Source organism: Hyposmocoma kahamanoa, unplaced genomic scaffold (genome assembly GCF_003589595.1).
Source record: "Hyposmocoma kahamanoa isolate Upper Pololo Valley unplaced genomic scaffold, ASM358959v1 66, whole genome shotgun sequence".
In the NCBI taxonomy this organism is placed as follows: domain Eukaryota; kingdom Metazoa; phylum Arthropoda; class Insecta; order Lepidoptera; family Cosmopterigidae; genus Hyposmocoma; species Hyposmocoma kahamanoa.
Window position 1 is genome coordinate 17,851,435 of NW_020653854.1, and position 20,262 is coordinate 17,871,696.

General features: G+C 35.3%; 1 protein-coding gene across 22 annotated transcripts in view; it reads left to right on the top strand.

Annotated features, from left to right (window-relative positions):
* Positions 1 to 1,250: 1,250 nt before the first annotated feature.
* The window catches only part of LOC113231967 (glutamate-gated chloride channel), a 39,377-nt gene continuing 20,365 nt past the window's right edge, over positions 1,251 to 20,262 (top strand). For all 22 annotated transcript variants that reach the window (XM_026466539.1, XM_026466541.1, XM_026466540.1 and 19 more), the window contains exons 1-2: positions 1,251 to 1,339; positions 15,970 to 16,059. In XM_026466539.1, coding sequence (XP_026322324.1) covers positions 15,980 to 16,059 — 80 coding nt within the window. In that variant the 5' untranslated portion in view covers positions 1,251 to 1,339; positions 15,970 to 15,979. The remainder of the gene's footprint in view (positions 1,340 to 15,969; positions 16,060 to 20,262) is intronic.

Consider the following 20,262-nt stretch of genomic DNA (forward strand, 5'->3'; position numbering starts at 1 on the left):
TGCAGTACAGTCTATTGCTACCTACGATTATTGCCTGTGATTTCGTCGGGCTTACAAGCAACCAAACTCATCAGCCCAAGGCGTCGCCACAAGAAGATCCTTATAGCTTTAATGGCAGAATGGGTACTGCCTACATCAAAATGTCTATAAATTTGCAAGTCCTCTGCATATAACACATCTGCATCTGAATATAGCAAATCTGAAATGGAGAAGAAATTAATTTAGTGAGCTCTTTTACGAACAGCAAGAAGAGAAGAGGTGAAAGTACACCACCCTGTGGCACTCCAGAAGTTAAAGGACACCATTAAGAATAAATGAATATGAAGAACATTAGCATCAGTATCCCAGGCGAATTAAATAGATACCCAAAATTTAATTTCTATGATAACTCGTCGCATTTTGATCGCTATTATGGACCGCAAGGCTGAATTGGTACCGTCACTCTATGGTACGCATTTATTTCGTAGAGTCCGGAGCTATGAATTACATAGTACAAAATTTTGGTAAGAGTTATTTTTAGGGCAGTTTGTGAAATATTTGAACCATATTTCTCAAGAGAGTTCAGCAGTCACGCGATTCAAACGGAACAATAATTCAGTTTACTTCTATGTTATTAGCAAATAAAATTGAAAAGTTAAGATAAGACTAAGAAGACTAAGAATAAGAGAATCGTTGAGAAAGGCCAACCTATATATCACCAATAATAAGTGTCAAATACTGCTTCACCAGTTATGAAAGTATATTTTGCAGAATTATTCTTTTTTATGATACCAAGTGACGGGAAGAACAAGTCACGCACCTGGTGGAAAGCGACACGCCTGTACATAACAGTTGCAGTACCACTCAGAGCTTTAAATCACAAAGATCTGAGGGGCACTGCCACCGCGAATGTCACCCTGAGACATAAGTTGACAAGTCCCATGTGCCTGTAATTTCACCAGCACCCTTACCGTTCAAAACCAGAACGTAGTAATGGTCACATTACTGCTTGGTGGCAGAAATAGGTAAGGTGGCAGTACCTACTTCCCTGTACGAACACTTTCACAAGGAGCTCTACTGCTACTCAAATGAAAGTTAGAATATGACTTTAGGACGAAAAAGCGCTGTAGCTGGATTGCTGCGAGTAGATATTTCAAGTTTTCTTTCATGATAGACATTAGCAACATCATTTCACTTCACTAATACTACCGGTTAAAATGGAGGAAAAATATCGGTACAAACGTAATCTGTTGTTTTGTTGCAGATAATCTGGGCGGCATGATGTGGCGGCGTGCGCGGACGGATCGAGCGCGTTGACCGTCTCTCCACATGCCGACAACACTCTGCAGTCAGCAGAAAGGTGATGTCATATTTTATCACAAATTTTAAATGTACATAATAATATAATATCTTCAAAGTGTTACGCTAAATTATCCATTATGTTGTAACTTAAGGACCACTCTTTCTAAGAACAAAATTTACAAAGAGTAAACTATGGTACTTCTTTTTTTTTATAATATTAAGTGACGGAACGAACAAGTCATGCGCCTGATGGTAAGCTACACGCCTGTCCATAACAGTTACATGCCACTCAGAGCATTAAATGACAAAGATCTGAAGGGTACTGCCACTCCGGCCGTCACTCTAAGACATAAATAGACAAGTACCATGGGCCTGTAATTTCACCAGCACTTTTACCCTTCAAAACCGGAACACGGTAATGATGACATTATTGCTTGGCAGCAGAAATAGGTAAGGTGGCAGTACAGTACCCCGGAGGAAATCTTTCATGAGCTGGAGGAGCTCTACTGCGATTGGTAGCGGCTCTACCTAATCCCTATACACTTATAATTTACAAATTAAAGTAACTATAAGGTCCAAAGTTCAAACCGAAAAAGCCCTATATGGGCCCTTCTCCATGTTATATATCTACGTATATTTATCCTTTATATTTGTGTAACAATCTATTGTTTCTGTTAACGAGTAAGGGAAACAATGTTCAGTTTGAAAAGATAAGATTAATTAAAGATATTGAAACAATACGTATATAAAGAAAAACAAACTGTGGTGGCGTACTGACAACGACTGACGAAAATCGATCAATTATTAGTACAAAGATCGAACACATAGATAAATTCATGTCAGCCACGGTTTGGCCAGGTCGCTGGTCCAGCCGGATCGAAGGATTTTTTTTTTTTCGTGTTTAACCTTTGTATTAAAAATAATGAAAAACTAGTGGAGTAATTTCACGAAAATAATTAATTATCATAGTATGTATGTTAAGGTTTATTGCACAAACCTTAACATAACAAAAAATCTGAATCGCTCGTTGCTGTAACTGAGTCATTGTTCCAAAACATTCCAAAAACAAATATTATACAAACAAAGAAATACATTTTTTTTACCAAAGCCTGTTTGTACAATTTTATTGAAAAAGTTCCTGCGAAGACACCAAATTCGTAAACTTGATAAAGTGGCTCAATTAGGATGCGCGTGAAACAAAGTACCGACGCTACTGTATTTGTCGTAAAAATACGATCAAGTACGATATCTGGGCATTGATTTAAAAAACTGTTAATTTAATTAATACACTGTACTGTAAGGGTGTGTACCGAAAGCCAGTTGGTAACAGCGGTAGCCACGGTGAGGCAACAGACGCAGGTTTTAATAATTACAACAATATTATTGTAGTAAAAACTTCATGTTATTAAATAAGTGTAATTCAATACATCAAGTACTGTATTGTAACTGTATTTACAATGCTAAACTGACAATTAATTTTCAAATTTCAGTACGCAATTTTAGAAAGCAAGAATATTGTATTACCAGACCGTGTCTGACACAGAATATAAATGAAAATAGAATGTAACAAACAATCACACGACTCACCTGATTCCAAACAAGGGAGTTCCCGGTATTATAAATACCACAAAGTACCACGATAATGAAATTAACTCCGGTGACACTACGCAGAACACCCAGATCAAAATACATCAAAACACATTAAGAGGAGTGTCCCGGGCCACGCGGCGCGGCGGACCTGTTGGGCGTATCGTAGTTTGCTGTTCATTTACATAACATGTTAGATGTGTAGATATAGCTTTTTAATATAAGGAATTTATTGATTTTCACGAAGCCTAACTCTAGTTTTTAGAGATAAAAAAAAATACATAAAGTTAGACTTTTTTGGATGTACATTTTCGGCTTTCAGAGCCCTTTATTTTGTCTGTAAATGATTTACCGGGTAACTAACAAATTATGACCCTAGTTTCTCAATATTGTCTTCGCAATGTCATTGAATTTGATTTTTTTTAATGATGTCAACTTCAGAACTTCGCAATCGCAAGATCTGAGAAGCACTGCCACAGCAGTTCACCGCAGACATAAGTAGACAAGTCCCATGTGCTTGTAATTTCACTAGCACCGTTACCCTCCAAAACCGGAACGCTGTAATGCTGACATTACTGCTTGGTGGTTGTGATAGTAATTCCATGGATAAACTCTTTCACAAAGAGCCCTATAAATATTTTTTTAATAATATCAAGTGGCGAAACGAACAAGTGTGAGAACTTCGCAATCGCAAATTGACAATTTTAGCAGTACTCTTTTCCTTTAAAACAAACGCAGTAATCCTTACATTACTGCTTGGCGGCAGAAGTAGGTATAGTGATATTCCCTTGACGGAACTCCGTCACAAAAAGATTAGACTAATTTACTTCAGTTCGAATATACGCAGAATATGTATTAACATGACATTTAGTCGGTGTAATACATTTAAATAACGAACAATAAACTGGCATATCAACCAATGCTTTTAACGGCAAAAATTAAAAATTATTAGTTTGTGTAAGTAAATCAAATCAGACGTACAAATCGTTAAATACCTCGTATGTGATTTCTATGTAATGTACTTAATTATTATCTCTATTATTTATTATTATTACTCTATTATATAAAAAATGTGGTGTAAAATGTAGTAAACGCAATAATTTTTGTGCTTAGCATTTTAATTAGTTATATTATATCTCTTTCAGATACTATATTACTTTAACAATATATTTGAGCAAGTAGTTTATAATTTTTTCTTCAACAAAAATCAGTAAAAATGAACCATGTGAAAACGCGTATACGAGATTTTAACTCTCAAGCATTGACCAACCAACAAATGGACATCGGGTCTAATACAAAAACCACGAAAAAAATGTCCTAGGTTAACCTATACAAACATAGTAACATGTAACGAAATATAAAAAACTAAAACATTTAATTTAATTTTTTTTAAATTATTAAAATTTAATCGTAACGTCATTGCAGTACTGCCTAATTTTGCTTACAACAATTTAAGCGCCCAAAAACACCGCATTCAGCTTCTACTGGAAACTTAACAAAATGCACCATATTTAGCTTCGACTGAAAATTACTTGAACACAAGAGTAATGGAATAGCCTTTCTCGTAAATATTAATTAATTTTTTTATATATATTATTATGTCGAATGTTGTACAAATTCACTTAAAGGTATAATAAAGAGTTGGGCAGATACATACATACAATTATTACTACAAATGTGAAAATAAGCGTGACTAAAAGAAATGTACCGATATTCTAACTAAACGTAAACTCAAATATCCGTAATTCCGATTTATAACAAAACCATCACGCTTTCGAGTAATTTTGATGTTTTTTAAATAGACAAAATTTTGTAATCTTCGTAAAAACACATTATGAAAATTCGAGCTAATGTTATTTCGGGCAAATGTAATTTCTGACTTCTGATACATAATCCCATGCCGTAAAACGAGTACAACAATATTTTTTTATTTATTGCTAACGTTTATTAAAAAAATCATTTAAAAAATAGAATTAAAATCAAAGCAACTCTACAGTTTCTTTGTTCTAAATATTTCAATAGCTTGTGGTTGAAACAATTGAAAATGACCAAGAAGTTTATATAAGCTTCTTGAAACTGACGTAATGGGTCTTTTTCCATCTTTTGCGCTTACAATGAGTAGAAAAAAGACAGTTAGCTATTTCATTATTTCGTATGCTTTTGTAATTTATATTTACGATTCAATTAAATACTATAAAACTGTAAAAAATAACACTTTTAAATGACAACTATGATAACACAATATATTTGTTTAGTGAAAATATGATACAAAATCCTGTTTTCACACTTTACTGCAGTAATTTTTACAAGTTATTATTGTTGGTACTGCATGATTGACAACCGCGCTATCACTCGAACAAACGAAGACTATTGCGCGATTGACGCTCTGTATGCGATTTTAACGCCTACAGGTGCGGACAGTTTTTAGCACGAACCCGACTTCCATTTATTAGTAGGTCAATGCTCTCAAGGCGACGAATTTAGATTTTTATTCCGTTATGTGACGCGGTTTTTACGTTAAGGAAAATATTATATTCTATTATGACAAATGACTATCTGTAACAATTTATAAATAGAATCTACGTTTGACATGTCTCCCACGGTTAAGTCGGTGTAACATTGGTAACGGTAGGCACATGTTTGGAACGATGAATTTTCTATAAGGCGAGGTGCCGCAGCGTATCCAATTTGTCCCGATGACGGATTAAAGGCTATTTGTACCCTCTCAAAACGATTTATCACAGGATTAACTTTGAACTCGGATCACACGATTATATTTTGATATGAAACCGATAAAAATGCAGCTTCATCTAAAGTTGTTAAAATGTTGACAAAGAATTACAAGGTACTGGTAATACAGGTAATACCTTTTATCATTTTGTACGGAAGTGGAAAGTCGTTGAGAATGCAATAATTTAATCTTGGTTTAACAATGCAGTCATGTCGGCGACAGGAACTTTTAAAATGTCTTTGGGTTTGTTTTGTTACGTTAAGAGAGCACTTAGTGACCAGACGAATAAGTTGTGCGCTTGATAATAAGCTACGCGCCTGTCCATAACAGTTGCAGTGCCACTCAGCTCTTTAAATCACAAAGATCTGAGGCGCACTGCCACTGCGCCCGTTATCCTGAGACACAAGTTGAGAAGTCCCTTCTTCTTCTTAAGGCGCCATCTCCTACCGGAAGTCGGCTATCATTACGGCTATCTGTACTTTACACATTGCACGGAATAAGGATCTTGTGCTTAGGTTGAACCATGTCCAGAGATTCTTAAGCCACAAAGTACGCCTTCTTCCAGGTCGCTTTCCCTTTATCTTCCCTTGCATAATTAGTCGGAATAGGTCGTATTTATCATTGCGTATTATATGACCAAAGTAGTGGAGTTTGCGTTTTAGTGCTCAAGACCTCTAATTTCTTATTCACCATCTGCAATACTCTTTCATTGGACACTATCCGTCCACGATATTTTTTTGACAAGTCCTATGTGCCAGTAATTTCACCAGCACCCTTACCCTTCAAAACCGGAACACAGTACTGCTGACATTACTGCTTGGGGGCAGAAATAGGTAAGGTGGCAGTACTTCCCTGGACGAACTCTTTCGCAAGGAGCACTACTGTTACTTTGTATCTGGTATTGATTAATAACAGAGTCAAGAGCCCATATACTCTCGCTATCCACTAACTCCTCGATATGAATTTCGTAATGGTATAAAGCAAACATTCCGTGTATAGACTCAAAAAATTCCACTAAATATATTGAAGCCTTGATAAAAGTGAACAGAATGACGAAACGTCGACAATTTATATTTTTATAAACTTGTGTTTGTCGTATATAGAAATACTAAAGAGGTACTTACGAAAACGTAAAAATAAATATCATAGTTTTTTATTTAACACAATTAATATTTATACCCTATTGCGATTTAATAACTACCACGCGTTACATGCATAAGCTCATAATAAGCTTTCGTGCCACCACGTAGTGACAAACGATATGTACAAAGTTAAATTGAATGGCAGTAAAATTAAATAATTTTTATATCTTCTTTTCAGTAATTTTTCACTTTAATTTATTTCAAAATTTACTAAGCAGGTATTCCTTTAATAATTTTGGCACTATAGCGTCCTACGGTCACACGATGTATCTAAAGAGCCACGGCGTCATTCAAGAGACATAACACACGGAAGTATTTTTTTATTTTTCTTTTATCCTTTCCCTGTTCAGTTTTACAATTGTTTTAATTGTGTTAGAAAACAGTATTTTCTTTTATGATACTTGACATAGTAATGATCGTTTTCTATACACATATTTACATTATAATATTTTTAAATAAATTATATTTAAAAACGTGGTGTGGATGGAACTACCTATCAGCAGGCTATCACCAAGGTAGACATTAGCTATACACGTGTCCATTTACAAGAACGTATTTATGACATTCAGACAGGCGCTCACGTGGCGGTTGATATGTTTCGAAAAGACAATGTAGCAATAGCAACGTTATATTAGCAGAAAACATGATTCGACTTTACGAGGTTGCGCAGTATGAATGGTGCTACTACCCTATGTAAGTAAAATGGATTATGTGCGGCTAGAAAATGTATAAATCAAAACCGGTGCAAGTAAAGATTGTAGAATTTCAAACAAGGCCTGTCCGTTTCCATCAGTGATTCGCATGCTTCGACTTCATTGACGTCATAACTCCAGAAAGTGGGTCAAATTTTCTATGTGCCTAATGGCAAAAAATATCATTTAGCACGGCCTTGAGACACGCCAGGCTCGCGGACCTGCGCTTTGCATGATTTTATCAATGACCACACATGCATTTGCAAAGAAAACATGTAGCTTAATTTATACTAATTACAAGTGTGCGTCATGAAAAATTTAAATCAATAATCGGTAAAAACATCGGAAAAATAATTAGCGTCCATACTCTACACGTACGTTTGAAATAAACTTCCTTGAAAATAACTCAGACGGTAACATACGATTGCGGACAGAAATGTAATTTACTAGCACGTAATACGGTCAAATATTCCTTGAGAAAAACCTAGAAGTACTAAAATATATCCTTATATTATATTCATGTTCTACACTATCAAAAAAGTACGTTGAAATAAACTTCTAAGTAAAGGTAGTTACAGGATAGAACAAAGGTTTTCCTGCCAGGCTACTTGCACCATACTATGATACTATTCTTTAAAAAAGTTCAAATTATTTAACTTATAATTTTATACACAAATCTTAGGTGATCGCGATTACTACAAATTGGAAATGAAACTGTTTCTTCATAACTAAGATTGCGTATTTAATAATAGATACTTGTTTTTTCAAACAAAGCAAACTGTCAGGCTCCTTGATATTGTAATTTTTTATAATATTCTTTGATAGGTTATATATTCAAGAATATAAAACCTACAAAATTTACTTCTACAACTTGCAGAAATGTAGCTTGTCATTGAGGAGACAAATGTTCATCTTCTCCTGGATGAATTACATTAGAGTTAATATCCTTTCTTTTTCAGTTGACAAATAATTTAATTTACATAATTATGAAATAAATCTTGAAACTGAACTCTGGTACGAAAGCTCTCGTCTCGAGTCGTGGTACTAGTGGAACAAGGCAATATGTTATACATACATTGATAATGTAAGTACATTTAATGATACTGGCTGATGTACAAGTTACACAGGGGGCAAAATTCATTAGCGAGTTCTCCGGTCACGTCTCAATAAAGTGGGATTACCCACAAAGCACCATGCTCATAACAAAGTTAACAATCTCGGATAACAGGATACGATTCTCTGTTTATGAAAAACGACCGGCTATCGACCAAATACTGTTCTACTAAATGGGTACTGGGTACATATGTAAATAGCAAACTAGTTGCACACACATACATATTCACGCCTACCTCTCACTGGGTAGAAATTATGGACGTTTAAACGCATTACTCCCGACATACTTCTCTCTCTTCCAATACTCCAATCAGTCCTTTAATACACGCCCATTTATTCTTGTTACCTTTGGCCTGGGGTTTTTTAAGATCGCCTGTAACTGATCCAAATTTATACGAGGAGGTCGACCTTTGCCCACGTTTCCATCTACATTTGTTTCATGAACATGTGTCTTTATTCTAACATCCATTCTTTTCACATAACCATACCAAAGAAGCATTTTCTTTTCTATTCTATATAGTCACTACATCACCTTTCATGCCACAATGCTCTTTTATTACACTTTTTCTCTTTCTGTCTTTGTCAGTGTATATCACACCCTACTTTCAAACTTCTTCCGCCATATCCAATATTTACTACCATATATCAGGATTGAGAGCAGCTGGCCCGGAGTAATGTATATGCGCCCTTTATCAAAACGATCTGGTTGCTCATAAAGACGCGTAGCCCTCCGTTTATTCCATTCCCTACCTTTAGTTTCTATTCAAGATCATCTTCATACATACTATCCCTTTTTTAATAAAAACTATCTAAATACGGAGCCCAACAAGCACACAAGCTGCTTATATTACTGCTGTATAACCTAACAATTCTATATTAGCTGTTTAAGGGATTTACTATAGCACTCAAGTTCTTCAGTAGCGTATTCAAAAGTAATTAAACATGCGCAAGTCATACAATAGCCGTACAACGCTAAATGTAATCCTAAGAGAGATAAAAATACTAGTTTTAGAGCGATTGTATGGGCATCTGATGTAATGCAGAGTTATAAATACCTTTTATAATACCGTGAGGTCTTATAGAGGGCTTTTGAAGTTAGAAATGTTTGAATGGAGTTATTGGCCTTCTCTAAAGCGCTTTAGATGGTATTACCATATATTTCTAAAGCTTTTATAAATATATTTCTAAGGCTTTTGAAGTTAGAAGTATTTGAATAGAGTTATTAGCTTCCTTTAAAACGCTTTAGGTGGTATGTAGTATGTTTCTAACGTCTGGAGCTGTTAAATAGATTTTACTACAGCCTTAGGAACGCTATATCTACATCAGAGTAATGTATTTCTAAAGTAGCGCTTAGGCCATTATACGTGGGGCGCACTATAAATTTCCAGAATGAATAAGAAAAAATACTATAAATGGTCAGAAATGAATTTATTGTTTCTCAAAATATTCTCCGTTAGCGTTAATGCACTTTTTCATACGAATGAATCAATTTTGAAAACATTTATGCCACTCCTCCGTGACAATCTCTGAAACAAGTTTTTCATAATCTTCGACAGCCTCTTCTCTCACCTTCAAAAATTCATTTGTCTGTCTGGCCGTGTGAGAACTGGCATTATCGTGGTGCAAGATGATACGGCGTTTACGGTTATTTTTACGGAGTTTGTCAATAACTTCCAGCAAACAAATGGTCTTGTACCAATCACTATTCTCCATAGCAACAGTAGCCACGTGTCCAGTTTTATTAAAAAAATTAACAATCATCCGCTTAGAGGCACTTTGCACGCGCGCCACTTTCGTTGGTTTTGGCTCATCTCGAAAGACCCATACGCTCGATTGCTGCTTTGTTTTGGGATCGTAACTATAAATTACGTAACTAAAATTATGTTCCGGTTTTGAAGAGTAAGGGTGCTGGCGCAATTGCAGGCACATGAGACTTGTCAAATACGTAACGTTATCAAGGAAACAGGCGCAGTGGCAGAGTCTCTCAGAACTTTGCGATCTAACCGCTCACGCGATGCGCTCTTCCTACCGTAAAATGGCGGCTATTTGGTTTCGCAAATTAGAAAAGCATTCAGTTTAAATACAAGTTTTTATAAATAAAAATTATTATTCTGCATTGCTAAATAAATACCCTCCGTACTACCAACAAAAACATCTCAAATAAAATGCAGTAATACACCGCAAATCCTGCACTTAAAAGCACTAATGAAATTTTTGGTGTACTTGGATAAATATGTATGATTATATTCCGTTTGAGTGGTTCTAACGTTTACCATGAAATTACTCCTTAAAATATAGTTTATAAACATTTATATTCAGGGTAAACTTAAAAAACGCTACTTACGGTATGTTTTCAATAAATAAACACCGAAATCACCAGCTCAAACAATAACACACACGATTGTCGTGACGTATTTTTGAAGTTGTTTATTTTTTTTAAATGACAGACCCAGGCATTAAAAACTTTATGGTTTGCTAGAGTAGTTACCGAAATAGCAATTAATATTAGTTATTTTACCTGTTATAACTTCGATATCCGATAAATCGGTATAAAATCATCACCGGTACCTCTAGGTGTGGTATGCGTCTACTGCTGCATGTATCGCGTGAGCGGTTAAAACTCTGAGTGGCACTGCAACTGATTGCAGTTCATTTTTTTTGCTGCGCCTGTCCATTGGGACAGGCGCAGGTGTGTCGCTTTCCACCAGGCGCACGACTTGTTCGTCTCGTCACTTCGTATTATAAAAAACTGCATACGAGACAAAACCTCTAACGGAGAATTTGAATACGAAACTACCGTGTCGTATCTTGTTCGCAACGCAATAGACATAAACTTAATTGTACCATGTACAATTCGCTTCCATTTGGTTCCGCGGTAATGCAAATTGGGCTTTAGGGTACTGGTTTTTTAATATCTATATAAAATGTTCGATTGGCTTTGATAAAATTATTTTGAAATGTTGGTATTATTGAATATTCACAAACCGCGGCTCTCGATATTAGCTTGTAATGGTTTAGTTACTGACTATCATTGTTTTTGAATAGTTGATGATGTAGTGTTCAGTGTTTTATTTATTTAGTACACCTCATGTATGTACATACAAGCTGCATGTGTCCAGGGCGGATATAAGCCTGCAATTCAATCTATGGTGAATTTAAAATTCTATTTTTATACGAAATGTAGGTAAATGTTATTTTTTGTACTAAAGTGTTATAACAATTCAAAACAGCGATCACGGAGATTGTTTCACCGCAATCGCAATATGCATAACATGTACATAGTAATGCAGTTGACTGTATTTGGATTTTTTTTATGGCACCAAGTGACGGGAGGTGACAATTCGTGCGCCTTGTGGTAAGCGACATGTCCATAACAGTTTGCAGTACCACTCAATTTATGTGCAAATTGAATTTGAAATTTACCGTGAACTTTTCGGTGAAGGAAAACATCGTGATGACCCCTGCACGTCGAAAAAGGAAGAGTTGTGATCTCGGAAAACACGTTAAATCTCCAAACTGCATTGAGCCCAAAGCCCTCGCCTGAGAGGAGACCCATGCCAAACAGTGGAACATGTAAATGGTTTGATGATGATGATGATGTAGCAACGGGACGAACAAGTCATAAGCCCGGAGGTAAGCGACACGCCTGCACAGGCAACACAAATTTTATGCCCAAGCCCGACGAAAACAGAGGTATGTAATCAACGTTGCGGCTCCATTGCATAACTTCCAACTCTTACACCTAAATCAAGAAAATGTGAGCAACTGGAATCTAGAAAAGGCTAACTTTTCTAGCCCTCGTTTTTAGTGCACGTACGTGACTTGTATGGCGAGCACGTTTCCGGCGCTTGACAAAGAAGTCTTTCAAAATGGCGACAAAATGTACAATGTCGTCTACAGAAAACATGGTGAGACTCATATTCGAGTCTATATCATGTGGCGTAACATTTTGAGTAAACTTGATATGTTGGTTTATTTTATTGCTAAAAATTGTTATGCGTATTATTTTACAGACTTTAATATCACGTAGCCTCGTAGTGCTGGTATAAAAGTACAGTTAATTAATTTATTATATGCATAGAAGGACAAATGTGATAGGGCACCATAGCTGTTCTTTTATAATTAAGTAACCTACCTACACTGGGTTATTGTTAAAACTAACTAACAATCTCGCAGGACTGTACTAACATCTTAAACAACACTCTTGTTTCATGTCTTTTTACAAAAAAGATAATAAATTTACTACTGACACTTTTTACATCTGTATTTCATAATAAAGTAAGTTCAAACGTGCAAGCGTCTGCTCCGTGACTACTAGCCACTCCCCAACCCCGGTCGCAGAGTTATTACCGTACCTATATAGTGGTCTATTTAAATATATTTATTTTTGTATACAGATAAAAACAAATTGATTTCAATATAACTTAATCTAATACAATACAATTAAAAGATATGTAAATAAAACTATTATAGTATTAAAATAAGCATTAAGAAGGGAATCTAAATTCTTCATAGTAAAGCTATACATTTTTTATTTTAATATTAAAACCTAATGTGTAATTGCGATGCCTAAACAAAGTAAATGTGTACATGTATTTTAGATATCTTTTTGGGCAAATTTCTTTAATTACAGCTTAAAAAGAGATTTTCTACATTTAACAATAAAATAATTAGTAAATGATTATCACTAGTAACAGGTTTCTTACCACGGTATAACTTCTTTTTATTTTCCCGATATTTCGGAACGGTTGCACGCTCCATGGTCACGGGTTGACTGGACGGCGGCGACCGTGGTAAGAAACCTGTTACTAGTGATAATCATTTAGTGAATAACCACGAAAGTCTTAAAATCTAAATAATTAGTAGTTATAAATTAATAGCTATATAAAAATAATTACGAAACAACTTCCAGCGAGCCCTCTGTTTCATTGTAAGTTTTACAATTTAACGTTCTTTTTACATTCTATTTTATTCATGGCGAAATAATGCAAAGTACAATTTAATTTAAAATAAAAGAATATACCAAGGAAGCAAAAGAATCTATGCGAGTGTGCTGTGCGGAGTTGTGAACGAGATGAAAAGGAATCGAGTCCTTTGTGGTAGGTTAAAGTAACGGAATTCAAATATGAAAGTAAAATGTGATGAATCATTAAAGTCCCATGACTAATGATTCATCAGATTTTACTTTGTTCCATAACAAAAGTTGATGTTTATGATGTTGGTAATATAGTCCAGTGAGGTTACATTATCTTATTATCTTTTATGTATTAGTATTTTACAAAAAAACAATGTATTTTGTAGACATGGCGTGTATGTTTAACGTATAAGTACTGTAATAGACCGAAGGCCATATTCCTCTGTATTGATAATATCATTGCCGGGGGCTCATACTACATTTGCTTACGTCATAAACCGAAAAGAATAGTTCAATACCTGTGTATGGAAATAAACATCGGACTACAATTTGGAATAAAAAGATTAAGCGAATACCATCTAAACCTCTATCTTTATGAATCATGCCATTTTCACTTCGCATTTTAATAACACCTACGTCTGTTGGCCATTTCGTATAACAACGAAACATTAGCGAGCGAATGAGTATACTCGTATACATTTTTCGACTGTTATTTCCGTAGTGAAACTAATGCGGAGGGTTTCTCTGCAGCTATACTTAGCGGATATTAGATATTTTTGTTTAGAAAATAAAAGGCCACTTTTGCTTTTCCAGCTTTCCTATCTTTTATGTATTAAATGTACTGGTATTGCCAAAAGCACACCCTTTCAGGATATCAGATGATAAATACTTTGCCAATGTAAGAGCATTCTTAATATGATTGAACAAATATCTTAGATATGATGTAAGGCAACAGAGTTGGGCAAAATGTATTAAGTTACAAACTATATTTTGCATAATTATAACTATTTAATAAAAAATCGACCTCAGAAGTTTGTGGAACCTTTAAATAAATAACGCACACACTCAGCATAGCCCCGCACTAGGGAAACCCTGTGTCGCGGGTGCCATGGACACACACATAGACAACCACAAATTACACCCAAACTCACGAGAGAAATAATTGTAGGCCATACAAATATTTCTCCCGGCCCGGGAATCGAACCTGGGACCTCTGCGTGGCAGTCCTGTAACCAAAAAGTCATGGTAACCGTTCGGCCACGGAGGCAGTTAACCGCAACTATTTGCCAAGTTTTATTAAAATAGGTTAACGGAAAGTGGGTGATATCCAACAAACAAGATTCATCCCCTCATTTGTCACCTATTGAGTACCGCCTCCTTTAATTTTAAATGGGTTAATAAAGGGAAATCTACAGATTACAGTTTTTAGTTTTACAGCAGTTTATAGTTTTCATGGAAAGCAAAACAAAACAACATTATAGTACATATATATTACTTAGTTCTCTTATAATTAATTACTAGCCATGGAAATTTGTATTCGGATGCATTCGGAAATCCGAAGTTTGCTGAGAAATATTATATACACACGCAAAATAGGCACCTTGACGTCGAGTTGCGGACACCAGCCCGTTACACCAAGAACCAAGTACCAATGTTTATATTAAGAAAATATTTATTATTATTATTTTGGATATCTACTTTAGACTCTATCTATTATTAAGTATTATTATTATTATAATACCTTATAGCGTCCTTTACAACACCCATGGTCTTCTTACAATTTTGCCGGTTCCAATTCAAACAACATTAACATAATGTAAATAACATTTTTTTTTTCCACAACAGCAACTTGTCCATTCGTGCTAAAGGGGACAATACAGCTACTGAGTCATAAATAAACAACCAAGGTGTACACCAGTTACATCAACCCTATAGTGTATGGTATGTTAATAGTGGTCCATTAACATACACCCTTTCTAACAAAAAAGAATCATCGAAATCGGTTTTTTTATAATATCAAGTGACGGGACGAACAAGTCGTGCGCCTGATGGTAAGCTACATGCAACAAGTCCCATGTGCCTGTAATTTCGCCAGCTAAGAGTGCTGGCGAAATACATAGGACTAGTCAACTTATGTCCCAAGGTGACGGGTGCAGTGGCAGTGCCTCTCAAATCTTTGCGATTTAAAGCTCTGAGTGCCATTGCAACTGTTATGGACAAGCGTGTAGCTTATCATCAGGCGCACTTGTTCGTCCCGTCACTTGATATTATGAAAAAAAATCTATGTCACCAAAAAATCCTGCTATCCACGAACATCGAACAGAGGTCGCTGTATATTATGACTTTATCAATTCCACTAGACACTACGACCAATAATCTTGTAGGATTATACATTACATGCTACACATTGTATCCTTTACTATTTCTATTAATCATAAACGCAAACAATGAGTGTGCTGAAAACTTCTGTCGTATTTACTAGTAAGCTAATCGACTGTATTGTTGCAGATGTCCTAATATGGGTTGGCCATGCGTGGTAGCACGCGTCCTCGCCTGCCTCCTCATGCTCAGCAGAGCATCTGCTCTTACATCCGACATGTAAGTATTTATAGTAAATATACCAACTAGCCAAATTGATAGATCCAGTCTGTTAGACTCAGGCCAAACACAAAGGCTGGCAGCTACCTAGTCCAAAATATAACCATAAGAACGAAGAAACGCGTATTCTAATGGGAAACCACAGTATTTATTAACGTAGCCTTTTGTACCTTCATAAATAAAACCCTTTTTGTGGTAGACCTGGCATGGCAACCAACGCTAGCTTGAGTCAAGTCAGATCGAAGAATTTTTTTTGTCGCTGCGCGATATTTGTGTGTTAATGACAATAATTACTAACTAGTGGTGTATTTTTATAAAAAATATATATATCATGATAATTAAACATCATGATATTTAATAAATATGTAGAAGTTGCAATTGATACAGCGACATCTCTTGTCAGCTTTTAGTAGTTGTAAAGGCACCTGGCCGAGTGAAGAAACTTTATAAGTTTCTCACAGATGGCGCTGACGACACAAAAATCTGTAAAACGTTATTATTATTATTATTAAAATGAAAGTTTGCTCTACGCTAAATATTACTACAAATTTATTAGTCGTGTATCGGATACCGAGAAATTTATGAAATAATAATAATGATAGGAAACTCAACATACTTGCTTGGTCACTGCATTATGTCGCAATTAAATCGACTTTAATATCAAACGTAAGAAATAAATCTCTAAAGATTGCACGTAAACTAATGTACGTTACGGAATAATTATTATTTAGCATAAAGAGCAAACTTTGAGCTGATGGCCTTCACAACTGACAGTAGTTAGCGACTCAGTATTTTTACACGTGATGTGATACTTTATTACGACTACGCTAATATACATCTTTTTGAATACCCACATTTTGAAAATTGAGTTTCGAACATTACATTGTATGGACGGGCCCCAGTGTGGAGCCATGGCCCCGGCATGGCATGGCAACAGACGCTTGTTCGAGTCCAGTCAGATCGAAGGTTGTCTAGCACATTACGAAATATACATTATTATTATTATAAGGAATTTTTATTTGTGTTCTTCGATCTTTGTGTCAACAATAAAACGATTTTTATTTAATGTAGTACTTGTATCACAAATAACACAATTATGTAAGCATACAGGATGGGTAGCAAATAGGTTTTTATAACGAGTTTTTACTTTTTTATAATTACAATTAAATAATTTAGATCCTTCACACAAATCGTCGTAGACGTCGCGCATTTTATAAAACAGAAAAGGAAACGAAAGTATTCCAATAGCAGATCACATGTAAGTTCCTTTAGAATTTAAATAACCGTCAGTAAAAATATTGCATTGTTTTAAGTAACTAAGCAAAATAACCAAAAGCTGTCGTCTATTATGGCAAACATGATAACGTACCTACATTACGCGAAACTAGCAATCAGAGAAGGCTACGAGAGAAACGCCCGTCTCTCGCATTCGGCTGTTTATTAACTTAACTCACTGAAAGCGATTGCTAATTGCTAAGTGAATTTAAAATTCATTTGAGTTATGTTCTGCAGCTCAGTTTTCGGGACCTTTATGTACTCTACAAATATTTGAATGAGCAACTTTCAACTTTCTCTTCTACTAGCACAACTGAAGACAAAATGTTTATTGATCAAAAATTGCATACAATTCTTAAGGCTTCGCGATTATTACACATAAGAAATGAAACCATTTATTCGAATATAAATCGCGTATAATTTTTCTTTACAAAACAACTTTTCGGCCACTTTCCAAGTCCCATAGTTACGGCTAACAGAAACATTAAAAAATAATGTCAGAATCACCAATGAATTCGTTTTTTCTGTAAAATTACAACTTTTCCGGGGAGAAGTTGAAAGATTATACGAATTATATTAGTCGGCGACATTTTTATGCTTACCGAATACGAGAATCGTAAAATTACAAATACGCATAATTTGTTTTATGTAGTAAGTTTATTTCCATAACTTTCGTGTGATAAACTCTTTTGACGTACGATCACATGCGGCTGTATTATTCCATGGATACGACTTGCTGGACATATCAGCGACTAAGAATTAAAAAACAGACCGGAATAATTATATAATGTCGTTACTTAGCCCAAAAAGATCTTGATAAACCCTATAAATAGGTTGTTATCTACTAAACCGGAATACACAGGCATTCTGCCACATAGATAACAAGCACATCTTTTGTATCTTTCCAACATAAATATTACATAAAGAGTCTCCAACAAAGCGAGCCTTCTTTATTTCAAACACAATACAGCTAAGGGCTCTCAACGTTTCACCCAAAATTGCATGTCTACCTCGCATGTTTCAATCTATATCTATTGCTGAAGCAATTGAATAGACATTAGCCTGCATTCCAAATAATACGTCTGTTGAAATTTTCCAGTATCTATTATGATAATGAACTTTGAATATTGATTATTGACGTCTATATTTTATACGAGCGTTATTTCTTATGTTATCGTTCATAACTAACACCAAAAGTAAAGTAAACTTTAAAGGACATGTTTATTGCAGTAGATAACACATTAGACATAAATAGCGACATATCGCGTGGAGGCTCTTAACTCGGTTGAACACAGATCGAGGAGACTTATTTACCGCGATAAGCTCGAAATCTAAACTTCATAGTTTTGCATATACTTCGGTGGCCATGATCTTCATTAGCTTACACGTCCCGTTCGCGTTTAACATCGGATATCCACGCTTATAGAGCGATTTCATCTTTACTTGGTTGACATTTGCTTCAAGCGTACTAAGTTCTTTTCATCATCATTTATTATGCACACAGTCCAGGAATGGAATTCCTTGCCTACGACTGTGTTTCTGAACACATACAATCCGACCATCGAGGTGGTCCCATTTTCACCAACTCAGAATCAGATGAGGGGATTCCATGGAAATCGAGCGAAATCTCAAATTTTATAGGCATATACAGCGTATTCAACGATTTCTCTGTAAATTGTGGGCCGATTTTGAAAATTCTGTTTTTACTGTATAATAAGTACAAAACAATAAATAAAATCTGCATGCATACCTTTATTTTTCCCACCACCAAGCAAAGAAAATAATAAAAAGAAATAATCAAAATCTATCCACTAAATAAGTTTAAGTATAAGAAATTGGTCGTTGGTTAACTCACTTACCCACTCACACTCTCACTCACATACGCATACACCAATGCAATGCGTGGATACTTTTGGTTTTCCTAACTTAAATTTGGATTCTGTATCATTCACTTTTTCTTTTTTACCACATTTACTGGAGATGTTTAGTGCCAGTAAAGTTTCTTGTGAAAAAGTTCGTAAGTATTGCCTCCTTACCTATTTCTACCGCCAAACAGTGATATGAGCATTACTGCGTTTCGGTTTTGATGAGTAAGGGTTGCTGGTGAAATTACAGGCACGTGGGACTTGTCAACTTATGTCTCAATATGACAGGCGCAGTGGCAGCGCCCCTCAGATCTTTGAAAAAAAAAAGAAAGATGGAGACCTAGTGATTTAAATCACGTGGTCTCCTAAGTTAGGCCGCCAACAACTAATTTGTATAATTCCTAAATCCAAGACTCTGTTTTTATTATGTGGAGGAAATAAAAAAAAAAATGTTAATGTAACTGAATATTAATTTTACTACGTTTCTTCAACAAATATTTGGTTTACATTCGTCATTGTGGATGCGATATCTCACTAACCTTTCATATTAAAATTTATACAAGAAGTAAGGGATGTAACAAAACCAGGTAAAATTATTTTATTAACAATTAGAACTCACTTTACAAAATTCATGGTAAGTATAATGCCAAGAGTGAATATTTCCATAATTTAACGTGACAATTATGGCCAGACCGTTAAGAAAAATCATAATCCACGCGGTTTTACGGTGTCTTTCTTAGACCACCATCATGTCTTTTTAGGACGCCATCTAGTTAGCTTAACATGAACTGCTTGAAAGCAACTTATTACACTACCACTACTACTTACTTACTACTACTATGCCACAAAAACTCGAAAATTGAGATTTTACTGCCAAATTATACCTTGACGTCTCGTCTACACTTTACAAACATAAACTAAGTGTATATAGATTTTAAGACTTTCGTGGTTATTCACTAAATGATTATCACTAGTATCGGGTTTCTTACCACGGTATGACTTCTTTATATTTTCCCGATATTTCGGAACGGTTGCACGCTCCATGGTCACGGGTTGACTGGGT